The sequence below is a fragment of the Canis lupus genome, chromosome 16 (assembly GCF_048164855.1).
Source record: "Canis lupus baileyi chromosome 16, mCanLup2.hap1, whole genome shotgun sequence".
NCBI classification, from domain to species: Eukaryota; Metazoa; Chordata; class Mammalia; order Carnivora; family Canidae; genus Canis; species Canis lupus.
In genome coordinates this window covers 8,366,006-8,388,272 of record NC_132853.1, presented here as the reverse complement: position 1 = coordinate 8,388,272, position 22,267 = coordinate 8,366,006, and the positions used below count along the sequence as shown (strand labels likewise).

At 47.6% G+C, this 22,267-nt stretch overlaps 1 protein-coding gene across 10 annotated transcripts in view; it reads right to left on the bottom strand.

The window, feature by feature from the left end:
• PRRC2B (proline rich coiled-coil 2B) overlaps nt 1-22,267 on the bottom strand; it is a 92,262-nt gene that overhangs the window by 44,333 nt on the left and 25,662 nt on the right. For 9 of the 10 annotated variants that reach the window (XM_072778383.1, XM_072778388.1, XM_072778385.1 and 6 more), the window contains exons 2-9: nt 19,173-19,342; nt 18,209-18,386; nt 14,588-14,690; nt 11,650-11,722; nt 7,404-7,547; nt 4,972-5,213; nt 4,388-4,509; nt 3,796-3,938 (exon numbers count right to left, since the gene is read on the bottom strand). In XM_072778383.1, coding sequence (XP_072634484.1) covers nt 3,796-3,938; nt 4,388-4,509; nt 4,972-5,213; nt 7,404-7,547; nt 11,650-11,722; nt 14,588-14,690; nt 18,209-18,386; nt 19,173-19,287 — 1,120 coding nt within the window. In that variant the 5' untranslated portion in view covers nt 19,288-19,342. Of the gene's footprint in view, nt 1-3,795; nt 3,939-4,387; nt 4,510-4,971; nt 5,214-7,403; nt 7,548-11,649; nt 11,723-14,587; nt 14,691-18,208; nt 18,387-19,172; nt 19,343-22,267 lie in introns of those variants that run through there. The other variant, XM_072778391.1, reaches the window with a different exon arrangement.

The window sequence follows — 22,267 nt, the reverse complement described above, 5'->3', positions numbered from 1 at the left end:
ATCCACCAAAATGGAGAAAATTAAAGCCCCAAACTTCCTCTTAGTAAAGATTAATAAAAAGAGTAAGTTGTTGGCAGAAGTGAATAAGAAAAAGAGAGAAAATAAAAATTACCCAATTATTGGGAACGAAAGACAGGCTATCACTACAGTGCCCACAGACATCAAAAAAGAAAAGGAATGCAATCAGCAACTTTATACCAATAAATTCAACTCAAAAGAAACAAATCGGGCAGCCCCGGTGGCCCAGTGGTTTAGCGCCGTCTTCAGCCCAGGACATGATCCTGGAGACCTGGAATCACGTCCCATGTCAGGCTCCCTGCGTGGAGCCTGCTTCTCCCTCGGCCTGTGTCTCTGCCTCTCTCTCTCTCTCTATCATAAATAAGTGAAAATTGAAAAAAAAAACTAAAAAATAAATAAATAAATAAATAAATAAATAAATAAATAAATAATATTAAAAAAAGAAACAAATCGCTTGAAAATATAACTTATTAAATACTGACACAAAACAACAAAGAAAATCTGAGCACCTCTATAATCAATGAAATTAAATCTATTATCACAAAAGTTACCACAAAGAAAACTCCAGGGTCAAATTATTTCACTAGTGAATTTTATCAAGCATTTATGTGAGAAATAATACCAAACTTACAGAGCTCTTCCAAAAAGTAGAGAAGGAACATTTTCCAACTCATCTACAAGCCCAGCATAACCCAAGATCAAAACCAAACAAAGAGGGTAGCCCTGGTGGCGCAGCGGTTTAGCGCCGCCTGCAGCCGGGGTTGTGATCCTGGAGACCCGGGATCGAGTCCCGCATCGGGCTTCCTGCATGGAGCCTGCTTCTCCCTCTGCCTGTGTCTCTGCCTCTCTCTCGCTCTCTCTCTGAATGAATAAATAAATAAATCTTAAAAAACAAAAACAAAACAAAGATATTAAAAGAAAATCAGAGACCAGTATTCACCATAGATGTAGACACCAAGAACCTTCATAAAATATAAGTACACTGAATCTAGTCATACATAAAGGTGGAGCAATAGGAATTTAAGGTTGGTTTAGCATTATAAATAAATAATTAAATAATCAATCCAGTCCTCTAGATTACCAAAACAAAGGAAAAAAATCTTACGATCACAGACACAGGAAAAGTTATTCAACAAAGTTTAATATCCATTCATGACTTAGAGAACAAAACATTCAGCAAACTAGAAATAAAAGGAAACCCTTCAATCTAATAAAGAACACCCAAAATCCTATAGCTGACATAAGATTTAAAGGTGAAACACAAACACTTTCTCCCCAAGATCAGGAACAAAGAACTTGAACACTGCACTGTACTGGAAGTACCACACTGTATTTAAGCAAGAAAAAGAAATAAAAGGCATATAATCTGAAAAGAAGACACAAAGATGCCCCTATTTATAGGCAACAAGATGCTTTATGTAGAAAATTCTAAGAAATCAACTAAAACTAATCAGTAGGATTCAGCAAAGTGCCTGGTAGGTCCATACACAAAGATCAACCGTTTACAACACGAAACAAAAAAAGAAATTACATTTTTTTATTTTATATTTTATTTTATTTTATTTTATTTTTTATTTTATTTTATTTTATTTTATTTTATTTTATTTTATTTTATTTTATTTATTTTATTTTATTTTATTTTATTTTATTTTTGAAATTACATTTTAAAATTACATTTTAAAATGCCAGGCACAGCAGCATCAAAAAACACCAAATACTGGGGATCCCTGGGTGGCTCAGTGGTTTAGCGCCTGCCTTTGGCCCGGGGCATGATCCTGGAGTTCCAGGATCAAGTTCCATGTAGGGCTCTCGGCATGGAGCCTGCTTCTCCTTCCGCCTGTGTCTCTGCCCCGCCCCCTCTCTCTAAGTCTATCATAAATGAATAAATAAAAGCTTTAAAAAAAAAAAACCACCAAATACTTAGGATAAACTTAACAAAAGATGTTCAAGACCTCCACACTGAAAACACTGAAACAAAGCTAAGAGTAGTCTGATTCAACCAGTTTGCGGATGGAAGATTCAAAATTAAGGTATTTATCCAGCAATACATTCAACACAGTCCTAACCAAAATGCCTGCAGGCTTTCTGTAAATACTGACAGGCTGATTCTAAATTTATATGGGAATGAAAAGATCTTGCAGTCAAATAACCTTGAAAAAAACAGTCAATCTTGAAAAGGAACAATGCTGGAAAGCTTACAGTGCCTGAATTTAAGACTTACTATAAAGCTACAGTGTGGTATCGGCATAAGGAAGAATAAATACATTAAGGAAACAAACAGGGTCCAAAAATAGACCCACACTTATCTGGTCAATTGATTTTCGGCAAAGGTGCCAAAACAATGCAATAGGGAGAGGAAAGCCCAAACAACAAACGGTGCAGAACCACTAAATATCCTTACGGATGAAAACGAGCCTGGACTCCTAGCTTATGCACAAAGATTAATTCAACATAGACCACAGACCCAAAAGTAAGAGTTGAAACGATAGAAAATAGGGGAGTATCTCTGCTGTCAAGGAGAGAAAAAGATTTTTAGACAGGACACAAAAGAAATAACTATAAAACCCCCAAATTTATAAATTAAAATTCATCAAAATAAAACACCTTGGGTCATCAAAACAGTGCTAAAAAAAATGAACAGACAAGGGGTGCCTGGGTGGCTCTGACTCTTGCTTGGTTTCACCTCAGGTCGTGATCTCATGGGTCCTGGGACTAAGGCCTGTGTTGAGCTCAGTCTACTTGGGATTTTCTCTCATTCCCCCTCTGACCCTCCCCCCACTTGAATGCTCATGTGTGCGTGCTCTCTCTCTCTCTCTCTCAAATAAATAAATCTTAAAAAAAAAAAAAGATCAGACAAGGTAGGCAAGAAATGGGAAAAAATATTTGTAAGACATTAAGTTGCAGGGGACTTGTATCTGTGACTTGTATCCTGCCACTCAAAAGAAAAAAGAAAAAAAAAAAAAAAGAAAATACACCAGAAGCCAAATAACACATGAAAATTTGTTCATCATCATTAGTCATCAGCAAAATGCAAATTAAAAGCATAAGACACCACTACACACCCACTAGAATGGCTAAAATTAAAAAGACTAATCACGTGGAAGTTTGTGAGGGCGCAGAGAAACCTGGTCCTCAAACCCTATTGCACAGCAAGGAATGTAACCTGCACGGCCACCAGGGAGAAAGGTGTAGGTGGGGCCTAAAAGGCCCAATCGAGCACCTTCCCTTTGACCTAATAATTCCACTCCTGGGTATCTGCTGAACACAAATGAAAACATCGTTCCTAACGGAACCTCGATCAGAGGAGGAGAGGCCCTGGGTAAGGCCGGGGGAGGAAGGCTGGCTGGCAGGGGGAAGGTTCCACACCTTGATGAGAGGTGTGCCACACATGTGCATCTCTCTGTCAGAACTGCGCAATGAAGATGAGCATCTTTCAGAGTAACTGAAATTTACTTGGAAGCAAAGACACAAAAAGAATCTTCAGAGAAAACAATTGGGCTGATACTCGTTGAAGCTAGGGGATGTGAAGCTGAGGGCTCACTACCCCATTTACGCTTTTGTTTAACTTTTCCATTCTAAAAAGTCTTTTGAGAAAGTGAACAAAATCTCCCCACATCTAAGAGCAAGACCGAAGACCAACAGAAGACAGGCCTCAGTGAGGAAGCAACGGCTGGCAACGAGCCACGGATGGTGCCACTCCAGCTTGCTGAGGGCCACACAGCCACCTTGCTGCCCGGCAGGCAGAGGCAACCCTGGCCCTGTAAGCCCCCGACCCACCTGCCCAGCCGTCATCAGCGTCAGCGTCCAGGTCATCCAGGCCCTTCAGGTTTTCCGCATTGATGATGGTGGGCCGCGGCGCCCGTCCCACCAGCTGCCTCAGCGGGCGGATGGGGCGAGTTGTTCCCAGCCTGTTTTCTTTTCTGCCAAGGGCAAAAAGAGTAAAGATCTGGCCTCACGTCAAGTATACAGATGCAAGCGAAACCCAATACTTTTCCCCAATATAAGTCCAAAACTGCAAAGGTTCATGGTTGCATTTAAGACTTAAATCCTCTCCTTTGAAAAGAAACCTACAAGGAACAAACACAGCCCAGAGAGCAGTTCTGGCTCATTTCGTAGTTTCATATCCTCAGCACTAGCACCTAGGGCAATGGCCACAAACTCATGCCAGGACTTACAATCATAACCCAACCTCATTCAGCTCCAGATCCCAGCCACCCCACCCACCCAGGAGCTTGGAGGTGGTTTCAGGTCCACTGTGGTCTCGAAGACAGAGCACCTTCATATGTCAGCCCATTATCTTGCACAATGCCCCCAAGCGGGGTGGAGAGAGCCACTCTCTACAAATGTGACTATAATACAGTAGCCTTACCCATCTTGGTCATTCATCTGGAATTGTCTAAAGGGAACACGGGGTTCAAGACGGAGCTGGGGAAGGGGAAAAGATCCTCGTTCCACTGTACCCTGGTTCTCTGATGACTGCGGTGAACACATCTGAAACATAACATCAATGAATAGGATTTTCTGATAATGGTTTAAATTCTAAGTTCCACCTGCATTAGAATTTGTTTTGGAAAATGGAAACTGGGAAGAAGAGACAGGCAAGTCTTGGAACTGCCCGGTTCATCCTACCCCCGTCTCCCCCATCTCTTTCCTGCTGTCAGGAAGTACACCTGGGGACTTGTGGCATCTTAGGCAATGCCTGCCTCTCCTTTCTCTAAAGAACCAAGGCCGAAATAATATCCATATCACCAGGGAAAGCAGCCGAAGACCCTTAAGATTTGAAAAGGGGCAGAGAAAAACACTGAAGTAATGGAAACTTTCAAGGTAGGGCTTATCAGGGCAAAGACACTGGGAGGAAAACTGAGGTGGACATTCAACCACTTAGAGGAGGTTCTGCTGGACACGAGCAATCCAACTTCATGGGAAAAAAAAATGCATACTCTGAAAACTTACAAAAGCAGGAAGCATGTCATGGTATGTAGGTGGGTGGTATACATTTCCCATGAACTGTGAAGCCCCTTTTCGGACAGGCTGAGCCGGGCGGAGAGAGGGGTCCTTAGAATCGCTGGTACATGCCGAGGAGGGGGCTCCGTCTCCCGCACTCGAGTTCCTGCTGCCCAGCTCAGTTGGGGAGGCGCTCAGAGACGTGGCAGAAATTATGTTTCGCCCACCGCCCTCCCTCCAGCTTGTCACATCTGGAAATTGAAAGGGGGCAAAAGGGGAGAGGAAAGAGGAAGGGGGAGGAGGGATTGTGTGAGGTTCTGAAGGTCGAGGGACCCCCTCGTTCACCAAAAACAAAAACAAAAAACCCAAAAGTGAAGAGTCAAGTGGTCGAATCTGCCAGGGAAGGTGGAGGGCAGACACCTGGCCAATGAGTAGAAACTTGCTGTGGGAAGTCTGGTTGTAAGAGAAATACAAAGCAAGGTCCACTCACAGAGAAGGCAAGTGTAAACAAGACATGGTCTTTGCTGGTCAACAGAAACCACATATACCCACAGATCTAACACACAAAGAAATCAGGGCAGCCCCAATAAAAACAGCCTTGGGTCATTTCTCCCACAAACACTGACCCATCAGGATCAGCACTAGGCCCAGCATTGGGCTTTACATTAAAACTGAGGTAAGTCCTGGGGCACCCGGCTGGCTCAGTCAGTAGAGCATGCAACTCTAGATCTCAGGGTCGTGAGTTGGACCCCCACGTGTCACGTAGAGGTGACTTAAAAATAAAATCTCGAAAACTGGTGTTAAGTCCTGACATGTTTCAACTCAGTTTCACAGTAACACCTTTGCTCAAAGATTCCACAGTTCATAAGATAAAGCAGAGCCCCTCTCCCTCCAATGGGGGCATGAAAGGGTCCTTGGCCCCACCCCCCCCAGGCCTTCACCCCCACTTGTTCTGCTCGGGCTCAGGGGGCTCTCCTGCAGCTCACAGTCTGAACCCGCCAACCTATCTATCCTATTAAGATGATGTTCCCCCCACTGTCAAACTTAACAAGTACTGGGGGAATTAGGGGCAAAGGAGAAATCACATGAGCCCGCTCTTTTTCAGCCAATGTATGGTTAGGAATTGAAGCATGAAGTCCTTGAGTACTTGAGACTAAGAGAAAGAGATAAAGCACAGAAGCCACAAAACCAGAGTTGGCTCCCAGCAATTCAACTGCCTTGAATACAATCTTGGGCAAGTCCTGTGATTACCTTTCTGGCCACACCTGCTTCTTCTTCTTCTCAAATAAGGAGATGGAACTGATCCCAAAAGCAGCTTCTAGTTCTAAACTTCTGTGGTTCTACAAAGCAGCCCAGCTTGATCCCGGAAAACTACAATTCTTGGCTTGAGGAATTTGGTTACATTATTTGGAGCAGATGAAATAACCCAGACACAGGCCACTGAAAAGGTAGTATGCTCCATTAGAGTCACCTATTGATCATTTCACTTACAGGGTGCCAGTTCTGACACTGGGATGCCTTGCAGATTAATTAAGACAAACAGACAAAAGTCCCTCATGTTTCAGTATCTATTCAAGCCCTCCCTTCCCCATCCATAAACAAACAAACAAACAAACAAACAAACAAGAGCCATTTCACAATCCCTAGTCAGAACAGATGGAAAATCTCTTCCCCAGACAAAATCTTAATCTCTAACCACTCAAGGCCATTAAAAAAAAAAAAATTACCTACAAGTATTGCTATATGACCCTGCCAACTCCTTGGCCAGACCCGAGATGAGGGGACTGTGGAGACCAATCCTAGGCTGGCTACAAAACAATCCCCAGAGGAGGATGTTAAAAAACAGATATTCTAGGGCACCTGGGTGGTTCAGTGGTTGAGCACATCTGCCTTCGGCTCAGGTTGTGATCCTGAGGTTCTGGGATCGAGTCCCATAACAAGCTCCCCACAGGGAACCTGCTTCTCCCTCTGCCTATGTCTCTGCCTGTGCCTCTCATGAATAAATAAATAAAATCTTAAAAAAAAATAGAGATTCTAATTTGGCTGGGGATGGAGGAGGGTTGGAAATCAGACTTTTTCAAACTCCCCAAAGGATCCAGACAGGATTCAGCAAGGTTTGGGAGCTCCTGGCTTAGAAAACCAGCTCCAGAATCAGGGATGAAGCAAATGGGCCCTTGGTCCTTCTGTCTGATGACAGCACAGGGGGAGACAGACAGGCTTGGCTCAATTCAGAGGAGGAGAAAGGAGGAGCGACCTCCAGACCAGCCTAGGGAACAGATGCCACAGGCAGGGGACAGGCACAGGGTCAGTAAGCATACTTTCCAGGCAGAGAGCCTGGAGCCTGGGAGCACCAGCTCGTTGAGAGCACACATGCCACTAGAAGGCAGAAGGGCAGCCTACTGTTTCCACACGTGCCCAGACAGAGACCACAGTGCACTTACTCTGAGGGCGGAGGCTTGGTCCTGGCCCATACGACAGATCGAAGACGCCCCTTTCCTTGCCAGCCTTGTCCTGCCCTCCAGCTGCTTTCAGCGTCGGAAACTCCTCGGGAGAGAAGGATAACAGTCGGCTTGAGCCCCTTAAACCTGTCGAGAAAAGCAGAGGGCTCGGTGAACGGTGCAGAGGGCCTCTGCTGCCCCATGGGTCGGAAGCCACGCTGCCTGGATCCCACCTGGAGCCTGCTCCTATTAAGTGCGCTCCCCAGGGGACAAGGAAAGCCAGATGCAGATGATCTGCTGGGCTGCTGACAAAGGATAAGGGAGAGCAGATCACAGCTGCCCCAGCCCAGAGCCTTCCCCACTCCTAAAAAAGGGCAGGAAAGTCTTCAGGGAAATCAGCCCAGGGAGGTGAGCTGCTTTCGTGTGGAGGTAATGGCAGCAAATCATCCCCCCCCCCTCCAAGGCCTCCACCCCAGATCTACCCTCATGAGCAAGAAACATCTCAGTCCTGTGATCCTGGGATCTGTTCATTCCTTCCCTCTCCCATCCACTCCCCAATGCTATAGGTTCCTTGGAGAAGAAACCTTTCCTTAACTTTGTGGGAGTTCCTCCCAGCGCTTAGCATCAGGAACCTGAAATCATCTTTCAGACAAAATGGTGCCTTTTTAGGGTCCAGGGTGGCATTTAGTGCTTTTATCTGGACCAAATGCCCAGCACCATATAAACTTAACACAACAGCGGCAGTACACAGCACAATGTCCAGCCATGCTATGCCTGTTCCCTAGACAGCAGAGCCCAATTCCCACCCCCACCCCCGACCAGTATCATTCTCGGAATTACTGATTCATGGACCCGTGAACTACGGCAGGGACCTGGCCAGAAACACGCAGCTGGGATTAGTGCAAACTACTCCACTTAGTAAAAAGGTCCAGGGTCAAATAAACCTGCCAGGAGGACAACCTGACAGATAATCTCCAAGTGTCACAAAGAAACTGCCACTGTGTGAGGGGGCCTTCGACTCACAGTTGCTTGAGCATTTTTTAACAAAAACCACTGGCAAGGAGGATATATTAAAGCTATGCTTTAAAAACACAGATTGGAAGCTTAAAAACAAACAGTACTTTTTTCTGCCTTAGCAGTCACGAAGGTCTCACTCTACATGGGAATTAAACTTGCCCTCCACAGATAAGAAAGATAAAGGGAAGAACTCAGAATCCCAGACTAAAGCAGTAGCGTTCCTTACGGCTGCAGTGCTCTCTAGAGCACGTTCAGTACCAATCTTTTGGGCCATGTGTTCTCTGCCGTTGAGACTCTGAGGCAGGAACATCAGGGGCTTTCCTAGGGTTCCAGAAGCCATCAGCAAGGGGCCACTGCCACACCAGAGCCCACAAGCCACAAGCCTCTGGTGTCTGTTCACACCAGTCTGGCCCCCTGGGGCTGATCCAACTGAAACAGGCCCAAGGCCACCCAACAGACCACACGGAGGGGTCTATCAACTCAGGAAGAGCCCTTCAGAAGTGCAGAGCCATGAACATGTTTGTGAGCAACACTGTCAAGCACCCATAGCCCCAATGCACCATAGGCCTGTGGCCACAGTACAGGAGGCAGGCTGAGGGCTGCTGCCACCCCAGCCCCCTGCCTGCGCCCTGGACGCCTCTGTCCCTCCTCCTGGGCTCCTGGGTTCTACTGCCTCCCCGATGATGAATGATCAGATGTTCTCAGAGGATTTTGTCATGTTCTGGAATTAGTTTCTAAGTCATGGCTTAGTTTGTTTTGTTTTGCTTTTAGACATTATTTATGGGATGCCTGGATGGCTCAGCAGTTGGGTGTCTGCCTTCAGCCCAGGGCATGATCCTGGAGATCCAGGATTGAGTCCTGCATCAGGCTCCCTGCATGGAGCCTGCTTCTCCCTCTGCCTGTGTCTCTGCCTCTCTCTCTGTGTGTGTCTCTCATGAATAAATAAATAAAATCTTTATTTGCCTGAACTGAAAGGAGATGCTTAACCATTGAGCCACCCAAGTGCCCCACATCTTAGTTTTGATAGGAAATACAATCACAGGATCAAAAGCAGCTGGAGAAAGGTATGAACAAACCCTCCCCCACTCCCACGCCCGTACCCCCACCTGCCTACTTCCTACACCCTCACAAAACAGGCTGCTTCCAATTCCACTCCTCCCTTCCTCTGAGGCTTCCTTCCAGAGATGCTTTTCTAATGCACATACATGTTTTAGAAGTATATTTTCCCTCATCTGAATTTTTTTCATGAATGGCAGTAACATACTATACATACTACTCTGCCCTTTTTTTCACTTAAGAATATATCATACACCCTAGAGAGTTTGCCAGACCCATGGAAAAGCACTTTTTCTCCTTATAGGCTGGTAGTAATTCATGAAAGCACCAAAATCTGATGGACATTTCAAGTGATTATTTCCAATCTTTTGCTATTACAATGTTGCAATGATGGGGCGCCTGGGTGGCTTAGTCAGTTAAGTGTCTGCCTTCTGCTCAGGTCATGATCCCAAGGTCCTGAGATCAAGCCCTGCATGAGGCTCTCAGCTCCATGGAGAGCCTGCTTCTCCCTCTGCCTCTCAACTCCCTTTCTCTTTTTCATAAATAAATGACATATTAAAAAATAAATGACCATATTAAAAAAATGTTGCTATGAGTATCGGGTATATATGTCATTTCTCACACAGGCAAGTATTCTAGGGCAATTTCCGCACAGTGGAACTACCAGGTCAAAGGGTGCGCTATTAGTATCTGGAGAGGCAGGACCAAGCTGCCCTCCACAGGGGTTGTGCCAATTCACACTAGTATTTTTTTAACTTCTGTAGTTCTTCTTAAATACAAATTAATACATTTGATTTGCTTAAAGTTCTAACCTTACAGAATAAAGGCTTTAGAAAGCAAAGACCACTGTAAAATCAGTCTAATGAATGCTCTTTATAAAGCCTCTTTAAAGAGAGCTAATTATAGGGAACTATAATACTTGTCACCGCCCCACTCATCCCCCCACCCCGTGCTTGTCTTGCCCCCTTTACCTCATCCCACAGACCAGAGAGTCCATAAAGCTCCCTTATACGTATGCAGGCCAAGCTCTCCTGCCCTGAGCTCCTCTGGAACTGGCTGGTGTTTGACAGCACTTTGGCACGCTGACTGATGTCCTCACCGGAGATGGGGACAGAACTTCCAACCATCCAGTGATTCCCATCCAGAAGGGGCACATGCACCGGGCAAGGAGGGGAGAGTTCGGGACAGGCGAGACATTAGCCAGGACTGGGGGCAAAGGGTACAAAAGACAGCCAGTGCTTTTCGCAGAAGAGCGAGCAATCGTGCACTACTCTCACCAGCAGCCCTCTCCTTCCAGCGCAGAGGCATCATCCAGGTTGGTTTGCAGTGTGCTGGAAATACTTGAGCTAACAGTGACAAATTAGGAGGGCTCACGCAGAAGTATCTGTATCTTTGGCTTCTCTCTAAAGCACCCACTGAGCCTGGGCCTGCATTCTCAGAGAGGGCTCTCTGGTCGTTGGGGGTGCGGGGGGTGCAGGGGGCAGAGTCTGGCTGCCCTCTCTGCTCAGGTGAGCTCTGAGCCTGCCTAGGAAGCCCTCTGATAGGCTGTTCAGCGGTCACTGAAAACTGGACACCCTCCCACCCCGCTTCCCTCTGTGGAGCTACCACAGCTGTGGCTCTGCTGGTGACAACTTCCAAGTGCTTCCCAGGTCAGGCACGACATGAACAGTAACAAATACTGTGTAAGCCATGAATGCTCCAGTGGCACCATCCAACACCAAGCAGCTCAATTCCCAGGGCTGGCTTATTTATAAACCCAGGCCTGAAGCTCACACCACACCTCGCAACACCTCCTCCTTGATGGCCCAGGAGAGAGGAAGCCGACTCATGTCAGCCACACCGGTGAGCAGGTATCTGAATTCCGCTGATGGGATAGCCGACTCAGAGCCGACTTAGAGCAGCAGCCGACTCAGACCAGCTTCCAGCCTCCCCACACACCCCAGGAGGAATGTCTTTCCTAATAACATTCTCTGAGATCAAAGAGCTGACAGACTTTGTGGGGTCAGCACTCCCACCCCTGGGGCAAAGGTAAAGGCTCCAGGGAACAGAAGCTCACTCAGGTGAGAAATTCCACAAAGCTTTAGGCCCAGGGCTGCCAAGACTCAAGCCCAACAGTCTAGAAAAGGTACTCGTCCCTCCCCACACACCCAGCCCAACACCACCCACCCACACTTACCACCTTCGTGTCCTGCTGGCTTTCCATTCAGCTGTGCCCATGACTTTGGTCCACCTGGCACTGAATTTGTGTTCTGAAAGAAGGAAGGAAATGAGAATAGAGCTGGCCCAACCGGCCTGCTTTCCACCCAGCTTCCCACCTGTGTGATAGCCAGGGCGTTGGGAGCTGCCAAGCCCACGGTAAAGGTGAGGATCAGGGTGGAGGGGACATGGTCAGTTCACGTAGCCAGTCCCACAGCAAAGCCAGGACTCAAAACCCCACGTCCCCTTCACGCTGCACTCCAGAACACTCTGTCAGGTCACCTCTCACACCCACACAGCTACTATGCCTTGCTCAAGAGATAAAGACTAGATCTCAATTCCAGCATGTGTCCAAAAAACCGTGCACCACTAATAGAAGAGCATCAGCATGGGAAACCCGGCATGCCTGATCTTTCACTGGATGGGCCACTATGCTACTTTCCATAATTACTGTCATTCTATAAGACACAACTATTCAAGTGAGGCCTTCCTCCTCCACTAATCTGGACTTGCCTGGCTCACACGCAATCCTCGGAGCTGTGTGGAAAGCTCACTGCAGGCAAGGTGTTATGCTAGGCACACCCCACCTGAGCAAAACCTCCCACTCTCTGGGAAGGTTCTAGTCCTATTCCAAATGAGGCTCAGAAAGGAGAGACTAGTCTCAATTAGGAGAGCAGGACAAGGACTTGTCCCTGCTCAGCCTGTGTCCCAAGCCCCATTGAGTCCCCAGCCACTGAGCCCACCTGCCTTTCTCCAACAACATTCAACTGAAGGTAAAAATACATAAAACTGGTGCAGCATGACGTTTCAGCACTTACTGGGTCAGACCTCACATTAAATTATTACTCTTTCCTGTCCCCACCCCCTCCCACCACCAGCATCACCACACTCAGGGCTTAGATGGCCAGCTCTCTTGCTTTCCGTACAGAGCAGACCAGGTCTAACTATCCATTTATTTATTAGAAGTTGCCCTGAGTGCCTTAGGATGGCCACAGGCCCCTGCACACAGACCACAGAAGGGATGTGCCAGGGATGTAACACGGCTGTAACAGCCGATGTAACACGATGTAACAGCCAGCTAGGGCTGGCTGGTCCCCCAGGAAGCACAGGAGCACCAGGGCCCTGCCGTCCCACAGCCTCCCAACTGGTGTCTACAGCCAGCACCAAGATGCCCCTGCCCTCACCCACCAAAGGCATCAAATGAGAAGAGGATGGCTCCAAGGCCAAGAAGCGTTACTAATACTGCCACCCTGCCATAACTCTGACAAGGGCAGATATGCTGTCCTGCCTCTGGAGCGAGGCTCTGGGGACTGGGAACCACTGGGAGTCCCTTCCCACCACCACTATGTGGGAAGAGCTGAGCCCTGGGCAGGGTGACCAGCATGCTGGTCCCAAGACAAGGCTCTGACCCTCAGCAGATCTTCTCAACAATGCCAGGACCACACCAGGTCCTAATCCAGACTCTACAGCACCGGGGTACAGGAACAGACACATTTTCAGCAGCTCCAATGCGGAGTCTGACATACAGCAAGGCCTGTACAACCAAGGCTCCCCTCAATCTCTTAGCTTCAAATTCCAGGAGACAGATTCGAACTCAACTCTGTCCCCAGACTAGGCACCAGGCACTTGTAGATTCAGGCCAATGAATACAGAGCTTCCCATGAATGTGGACTTCTTTTACCTTTTTCTTTAATTTCAGTATTCAGTGTTGGGGGGGGGAGGGTGCCCTCTGGCAGAGCCATACACTCTCCCCAGTGGTTGGAGAGGACACCTCAGACCTTCTGTTGCCCAGGGAACAGTACAAAACTAAAATACAGTAGTGCAGGTTGTTTTCCAGTGAGCTGCTAAATGCTAGGTATCTGTCTACACGTCTTGTGGTCTTCTAAAAGATCTGCAGATGTCTCATCTAGATTTCTAGCTCCCAGCTAAGCATATCCTCCTGCTGATCCTTGAAATCTACAGATACCGATGGACTGAATACATTATGAGCCCTTCCTTGGTTAAATCCCAACTTTCTGGGATGCCTAGGTAGCTCAGTGGTTGAGCATCTGCCTTAAGCTCAGGGTGTGATCCTGGGGTCCTGGGATCGAGTCCCCCATCGGGTTCCCCGCAGGGAGCCTGCTTCTCCCTCTGCCTATGTTTCTGTCTCTCTCTCTGTATCTCTCATGAATAAATAAAATCTTAAAAAAAAAAAAAATCCTGACTTTCTGTTTAGGAAAGCACTATTGGGGTGTGTGTTTATTTATTTATAAGATTTTATTTTTTTTAAGATTTTTTTTTTTTTTTCATGAGAGACACAGGCAGAGGGAGAAGAAGCAGGCCCCATACAGGGAGCCCGACATGGGACTCGATCCCGGGTCTCCAGGATCATTCCTGAAGATGGCGCTAAACCACTGAGCCACCCAGGATGCCCTTATTTTTTAAGTAATCTCTACACCCAACCTGGGGTTCAAACTCACAACCCTGAGGATCAAGAATTGCATGCTCCATGGACTGAGCCAGCCAGGATCCCCCAGGGAGAATACTTTAAATGCATCAACAAATAAAGGGTCACAGATCAGTATTTCCCAAAGTGTGTTCTTAGACACCAGTCTCTAAAGATGCTGGCAAGAAGTCCGACAGTAAAGGAGCTTGCTTAATTTTGTTTTTCAGCTCACCTGACCCCCAACCTTTCTGTGGTCCCCATGGAGCACAACCACGGGACCCTGATCTAGCCTGTAGTTCACCCAGTGACATCACCTCAAAGTAAGTCACCAGAAAGCAAATTGGGTGTTTGTACTCTGTTCTGGATCTGGGGTCTTTCTCCCAAAGCTGAAGATTCGTGTCACCTCATGGGAACCCTGACAATTTCCTGTGCTCCTGTCCCATGGCCACCCATGAGGCTTACTTCTGGAGGGAGCAGGTCATATAGCACCTACCTCCTGGCTGCTCGGCTGTGTCGGCTTCTGTAAGCTGGAGACAGGCCTCTGCAAACCCGGCTGCGGCAGCGACTCCGGCGGCGGAGAGCCCGTCACACTGGAACTAGACAAGGCAGGGGGCCTCAAGGTCAGGCAGGCGTGAGCACACACAGGCCCCTCCAAGCCTCCAGAGGCTCAGCAGCAGCATGTAAGGTCCCCGGCAGACTAACACTGCGGAGCCCATGAGAAGCTGGGCCCCATCTGAGGCCTACCAGTTGCCATCTGCTGGGCAGGACAGTCCTTGGCCCCTGGCAGAGCTTCTCCTACAAAACCTGGTGGCTTCACTGTACACAAGTGCTGGAGGAGTTGCCAACAGGGAAACTGAGTCAGCCCAGGGAAGGGGCTTGAGCCCCATATTCCTGACCAACAGCTCCCAGCAGTGCGAGGCGGGCGGGGGCCTGATGGCTTTGAGATGTGATTTTTCTTCCAGCTTATAAAAGAAATATATGTCCAGAGTAAAAATAAATTTATAAATATATATAACACAGAACTTGTCACGATCTCATCCTCCAGAGAGAAACACCAAGCAGATTTTTCTATATAGTATTTTTTTAACATGAGTGGGATGACACCACACATACAATTTGTAACTTGCTTTTTACTTAACATATCTAATGTGCTTTCTGGATAACACACGTATCTACCTCTTTGTTTTAGTGACACAGTACAACTGGATGGGCCACAGTTCCCAATTTTTTTCCCCAGTACTGGCAAAACTGTGATGAACACTTTTTAATACATATCTTTGCACACTTTTGTGCATTCAGTAGTCTAAGTTCTTAGAAGTGGAACTGCTACGTCAAAAAATATTTTTAAGTTTAAAAGCTATGGCTGGGCAGCCCTGGTGGCGCAGTGGTTTAGCGCCGCCTGCAGCCCAGGGTGTGATCCTGGAGACCCTGGATTGAGTCCCACGTCAGGCTCTCTGTGTGATGCCTGCTTCTCCCTCTGCCTGTGTCTCTGCCTCTCTCTCTCTCTCTCTCTCCCTGAATAAATAAATAAAATCTTAAAAAAAAAAAAGGCTCAAAAAAAAATAAAAATAAAAATAAAAGCTATGGCCCAGGGATCCCTAAAAAAAATAAAATAGGGATCCCTGGGTGGCGCAGCGGTTTGGCGCCTGCCTTTGGCCCAGGGCGCGATCCTGGAGACCCGGGATCGAATCCCACATCAGGCTCCCGGTGCATGGAGCCTGCTTCTCCCTCTGCCTATGTCTCTGCCTCTCTCTCTCTCTCTGTGACTATCATAAATAAATAAAAATTTAAAAAAAAATAAATAAATAAAAATAAAAATAAAAATAAAAATAAAATAAAAAGCTATGGCCCAGCACCCTCCAAAGATGTGGCAGTCAACAGACACTCCACAAGCAACAAGGGGCTGTGAGGAAGATATCTGCTCACCCAGAGCCTTCTGGTCACTTGTTCTACACGATGAAACCCAAGGAGTGCAGGAGTCCACTCAGCCAGTCTCCCCCAATGCCAGGGGCTCACCAGTAACCCAAACACCACACACACACACATACATGCTTCCAAGTTTACACGACCCAAGGAACTCACATTATTACAAAATGAAGGCCAGTGATCTCCACTCACTTCACCTTCTACCTACAACAGAAGAATCTAGGTAGTATCGCTTCTGTGTTCTCCAAACCTAAGCAAGGAGTCCCACACTTGCGGCCTTCACCCTGTTACCTCCCTGATACCCCAAGAGAGGACACGGCCCAGGGCAACAGAAGACCAGTGCAGAGGACAGCCCCTTGTCCAGTGTTCTGTCTTTACCTTGTCCTTGGCTGACGTGCATCAGCATGACTGGCCTCATTCAGGTCTTCTGATCATTTCTGTGCCAATGACTCCAAGACCCCACAGAGGGAGGGAGTGACACCTTGTCCTCTCTCTCTCTGGAACTTCTTGTGGCAGAGGCATTTCAACACTTAGGCTGATATGTACCCTGATATCCAACTCACTATAGACTCTGTAGTGTCTACCATCTGAACAGAATGACAACAGTAGCTGACACCTGCCACACACATCCTCTACACCGGGTACCTGACCTGTGTTACCTTGTCTATTTCCTGAAACCAACCAGGTACTATTCCTACTTTACAGAAGGACCCTGGAGCTCACAAATCAAATAATTTCCCCAGGTTCCATAAAGCTAGTAGTAAGTGGCCTGGCTGATCCTAAAAGTAAGGCCTTACCATCAACCTATATGACCCCTAAACAAACCATTATAAAATTTCTAAAAACAGCTTTCAGACTCTATTTTGGTTATTACTACTTTATGTTCATTTGACTGAATTATTTGCTCACTCTGTACATCTTATCTGAAGTAATTGCAGGGAGGTTTTACAAAAGCTGCCACGGCTGCGGGTGCCTGGGTGGCTCGGTCAGTTGAGCGTCTGACTCTTGGTTTCAGCTCAGTTCAGGATCTCAGGATCCTGAGATTGAGCCCCATGCCTGACTCCGCACTGACCACAGAGGTTGCTTCGGATTCTCTCGCTCTCTCTCTCTCTCTCTGCCCCTCCCCCCTCCCAGTCCCAGTTCCATTCTCACATGCACACACTCTTGCTCTAAAAAAAGCTACTGTGGCCATTTCCAGTAAGAGAAAGGGACACTGGTTGCAAGACGGCACTCTAGGTCACTTTTACTCTCTGGATCCTGAGCATCGGCAGCCAAAGCACAAGAAGAGATTGAGGGCAAGAAGATATAGGAGACCCCAGACCATTTTGTTCTCAGTCCCCAACAGGCAAACCCTAGGAGCAGTGTCCTACCGGCCAGCCCTACTCGTGAGGTCCTGTGCCTCTCTGATCCCCTCAGTACAAATCTCAAATCCCCTCTCCTAGCCACCCTCATGGCTGGCTGGTGCCCAGTGGGGAAGACTCACAGTGGAAGGAGCTGAACACAGGCTCAGGTGGGAGGTTACATGCCTGAGGCAGAGTTAGAACCGGCCCCACCACGCAACAGCAGCCACAACAGTTGTTCTGTTGCTCTAATGATGATTTTTGTGCCAGACCCTGGGCCTCCTAAGGCTCCCATAAGTGCTGTGCTGGCAGTGGTGTGAGCCTACTGGGAGGCTGCATACCAACCCTGAATAATGAGGATTCTGGATTGTTTTTCTTAACTGGGTCCGTTTGGAGCAACTAACTAGAGTAGTCTATGTGGAAAGCTGCTGGCCCCGAAACTGGGAAGACAGCCTCCTCCCCCAGCCAGAGTCCAGCATTCAGGGACTACCACCAGAACAAAGTGCTCGAGCACCTCCCCTCCCCACAGTGGCCCTTACTGGCTCACGAACTGACACTGAGGCATTGCATAAGCTCCTCTGGGGTGATGAGGCCCTTCCTAATAAGGCACAGGGGACAATGGTCCCTGGGGACAAGGCAGCCCATAGAAACCGTGCTGCATCAGCTCCAAAAGCCAGGAAAAATGAAAGCAGGGAGAGAGAAACAAGTAAGCAGCAAGAGTCAGGGCAAAAGAAGCTTCCTCTGGGTTCTCCCAGGTTCTCCAGCTCTGCCATTGCCTTCTACAGAAGGAAAGGCAGCACTCTATGAGGCTCCAGCTCCCCACCCACGCCGGCCCCCTCTGCTCTCACCTCTTTGGGTCTTGCTGATCCTGCTTGTTTGCCCATCCCGTCCCGTCCTTGGGAACTATAACGATGTTGGGGTCGTTTCCTCTGTTCTCAGACTTCAAGCTTGGCAGGTTTGCAGGCGGTGGCATGCGCCGGGCTGTGGCAACCTTCCCGAGACTCTGTAAGCCATGTCTAGGAATAACTACAGGAAGATAGGGGTGGGGATAGACAAGTTTCAAAAGCAAAGAGGCCGGTCAGTCAACTGCTCTTTCAAGCTTTAAGCAATAATGACAAAGACAACAAGACAGACACAAAGGGCAGCCTGCATGCAAACAGACCAAACAGTCTGGGAGCTGCTTCAGCCGTTTTACAAGCCCTTTGCCCCAGCCTCAGAGCCATGGGAGTGGCTGAGATCTGCGCAGGGGCTCTCCTTTTACTAGCAGACAGGTGCAGGCGCAGGGAGTCTATGCCATGGGCAGGGAGCCAGGCCCAAAAACCTCCACCCCACATGGTAGCCACATCTCTGCAAGCTGAGGCTGCTTGGGCAGGATGGAAAGGGTAGCCTTCGTCTGGCCCCAGGCCAGGCATGAGCAGAAACCTCCACATTCTCCAAATGCTCCCAGGATGTGTGGACAGTACAAAGTTTTCCCACCAAGTTCCAGAATGTCAGAACCAGGAAGCCTAAAACAGGGTAACTAATGCAAATGAAGTTCCAGTCTACCCATGGTGGGGAAAAGGATCCCAGCTTCCAGGAGATAAGATAGAGGAGGACACAATCCCAGGGAGGCAGAGTCAGGATATCAAGCTCTGAAATCAGACACCAAACAGGAGCAGGGGAGCGATTCTGCATCCCCAGAACTGCCAGGTGACCACCGCACACCCTGAAGGTGGTCTGACCAGGTGGGGACTCTGGGTCTTCACTGTTCCTGACCTGGGGTTTCTCATGTACAGAAAAGCATAGAGAACTGGCCTCCACACCCGTTCTTACCTGAGGATCTGACCGCGTCTACTGATTTTCCTTTATACTTATCAAACAGGCTGAGAGTCGAATACTTGCTTTTCCCATCCTTGCCCTTGGTTATTTGCCCCAAACGATCGGACATTGCGATGAAATGTCATCTAGTAAGGAAATTTTTCTCGGCACCGCTCCTGATCTGCCTTTAAAATGCAAAAAAAAAAAAAGAGAGAGAGAGAGAGAGCACACATTAATCCACCAGAATCCTTGAGCCACTGGACTGAATTCTTCAAGGATCAGAGATCTCCTTGAAGGCCCAAAGGAAGCCCTGGATTCTGTCCCTAGAAAAATGCCCTTACCACACACAGGCAGCTTTACTCACATTTAAAGAGCATTTTGTTGTAGGTACCTTCCCCACCTCCAACAATAAGAAGTCCTATTCTGTCTGAACTGAGCAGAGTTGACTGCTCACCAGCAACACCGAAATGTAAACTTTTCCACCCTGAGTCCTGTTGCCAAGTCAAGGACAGCTCTTCAAGATGGAAAAATTGCTCATCCTTGTAGCACATCCACAGAACATCAAAAATAAGGCAGAGTAGAGGAGATACACAACCTGCTTATGGAAGGGTGTTCATTTTAAGGATGAGCTAAACCAAATCAAAGGGAAACAACCAAAAACAGTAAGTCTTCAGGAACAGCTGGGTGTGTGCAAACCAAAGAACCAGCATCCAAAGAAAAAGCATCTGCTCAGGCAACACAAGCAGGGCTCTCTGGGGTGCAGACACAGAAGCAGCAGCAGCACCCCCCAGGGAGAGACCACGGAGGTGGAGGGGGGCTTACCGGCTCCATTGCCCCCTCCACTTATAAATCTTGACAAGACAACCAAGAAAGCAGCACCTTCCTTCTGCCACAGTCTAATTTCCTACAGGCTTGTACAAGTCTATTAGCATGTTACTCACTCATTCAAATACTGAGTGTGTGCCTGCCAAGGGTGAGTGAGTGCCGCACGGCAGGCCCTGGGGACTAAGAGCCTCCATGTCTTTTATTCTATTACTCAATGGGTTCTTGGCTATAGTTCCTAAAACTTGATCAGGAAAAATCAACTTGTAAAAGCAATCACTACTTCCCATTGGAGTTAATGTATGGGGAAGAAAGCTAAAGCAGCAACCTGGACATCCAGCTAATACGGACGTCAGAGGTAACCGTACAAACATTCATTCAGTGATAAGAAAAGGCGCCTGGTGGTAGCAGCCACAGCATGGTTTGCTGCTTTGCCCTATTCTGAAGTCACGCAGGCCAGAAAGAATACATACAGTATGCTGGTAAAGCATTCTGTACCTTTAGGGATGACTTTACGATAAAATCCTATATATTATGATCCAAGACTTTATAAAAACCACAGGGAGCAAAGATCACTTACAAAATGGGGCCAGAAAAAGGGTAACAGTGACATCACACAACTCCAGGCACACGGAGCCTAGCGCCAGGCCGAAGGCGAACCAAGCTGGGTCTTACACAAAACCAGGTACCTCCATCCTTTCATTCATTTGTTAAGTATTGAAAATGAATGAAATCTGTAGGAGAGTCAGCCTTAATGAAGACATAAACTACAAATGCCCCAAAGTGCTCAAAGCTCCCAAGAAGCTTACATGTCAGAGCCTCCCCTACAGGGTCTGCCTCACGGGCCGGGAGCAAAAAATGACCAAGGACAGAAACTGGCCCAAAGTGTCCAAATTCTGATTTTGGTGCCCCAGGGTTCCATAACACACCCCTTTATTTTTAAATTTCCCTACCCAGAGCTGGCTCCAGTGAGTTTCTGCTCCATGTCCAAAAGTCATAGTAACAGCAGCATTCTTCCCCCACACTGGACAGCAAGCCCCTCGGGACAGGGACTGGGTTTTATTTTCTTCAGAATAACCAGTATTTAACAGGCTCTCAAACGTAAATCAACTTGAAATTCTCCATTAGGATTGGATGAGGTCTAACATTTATACACTATCAAATCAAAAGATCATTCAGATAGGAAGATGAAACACACACACCCCCCAACACATTATTAACAGCCCTTGAGATTGTCACCATGGTGATGGCAGCATGTGGCCCCTGCCTCAGAGCTTACAGTCTGCAACAGCAAATGCTGGTCAGCATCCCAGCCAACGGCCTGTGTTTTTTATAAGCCCTCAAACTAAGAATGATTTCTTTAAATCATTTTTCACAGTTGTTTTAAAAAACAACGAATATGTGACACCCTACATGGCCCTCAACGCCACAAGGAGAAAAGGTTTGCTGACCTTAGATCTGAAAGGTAGTCTTGAACAAGCACTTTCAAAGGTCTCAGGTGGGAAATAGCCTGGCCGCCAGGGAGAAGCCCTACTTTTCAGGGAGGGGGCAGGGCAGGGCCCACCGAAATGGGGTGGTACCCATGCAGAGCAGATAATTCTGTGGACTGTGATGTGGACTGTGATCAAGACACTTCGGGACTTGTTTACTTAGCACTCTTTTTACAAACTCATGTGGCAGGTCACATAACCAAAAAGTTCACATCCTAATTCCTGGAACCTGTGACTTCCTTACCTTACACAGCAAAAGGCATTCTGGTGATATGATTAACATAAGGATCTTGAAATAGGGAGATTATCCTGGATTATGTGGGCAGGCTCACAGTAATCACAAGGTCCCAAGAAGGGGGAGCAGGAAGGCCAGAGTCAGAAAGCTGTGGCATCAGTAGCTAAGGCTGGAGCACTCTTCATGGTTGGGAGGTGCCATAGAAGAGGGCTGCAGGTGCCCATAGAAGATGGGAGAAAGGAAAAGATTCTCTCCCTTCCTAACCCTTTGGAAGGAACCAGCCCCACCCACATCTTTATGTAGCCCAGTAAGACTCACTTCAGACCTCTGATCTCCAAAACTATAAGAGGATAAATTTGCAGCAATTTTTTTTTTTAAGATTTTATTTGAGAGAGAGAGAGAGAGAGAGAGAGAGAGCGCGCGCGCGCGAGCGCAAGTGCACGTGCTAGGGAAAGGGAGGGGGAGGGAGAGGAGAGGAGAGGAGAGAGCAGCAGACTCCCCACTGAGCAGGGAGCTAGAGGACATGGGGCTGGATTCCAGGACCCTGCAATAATGGCCTGAGC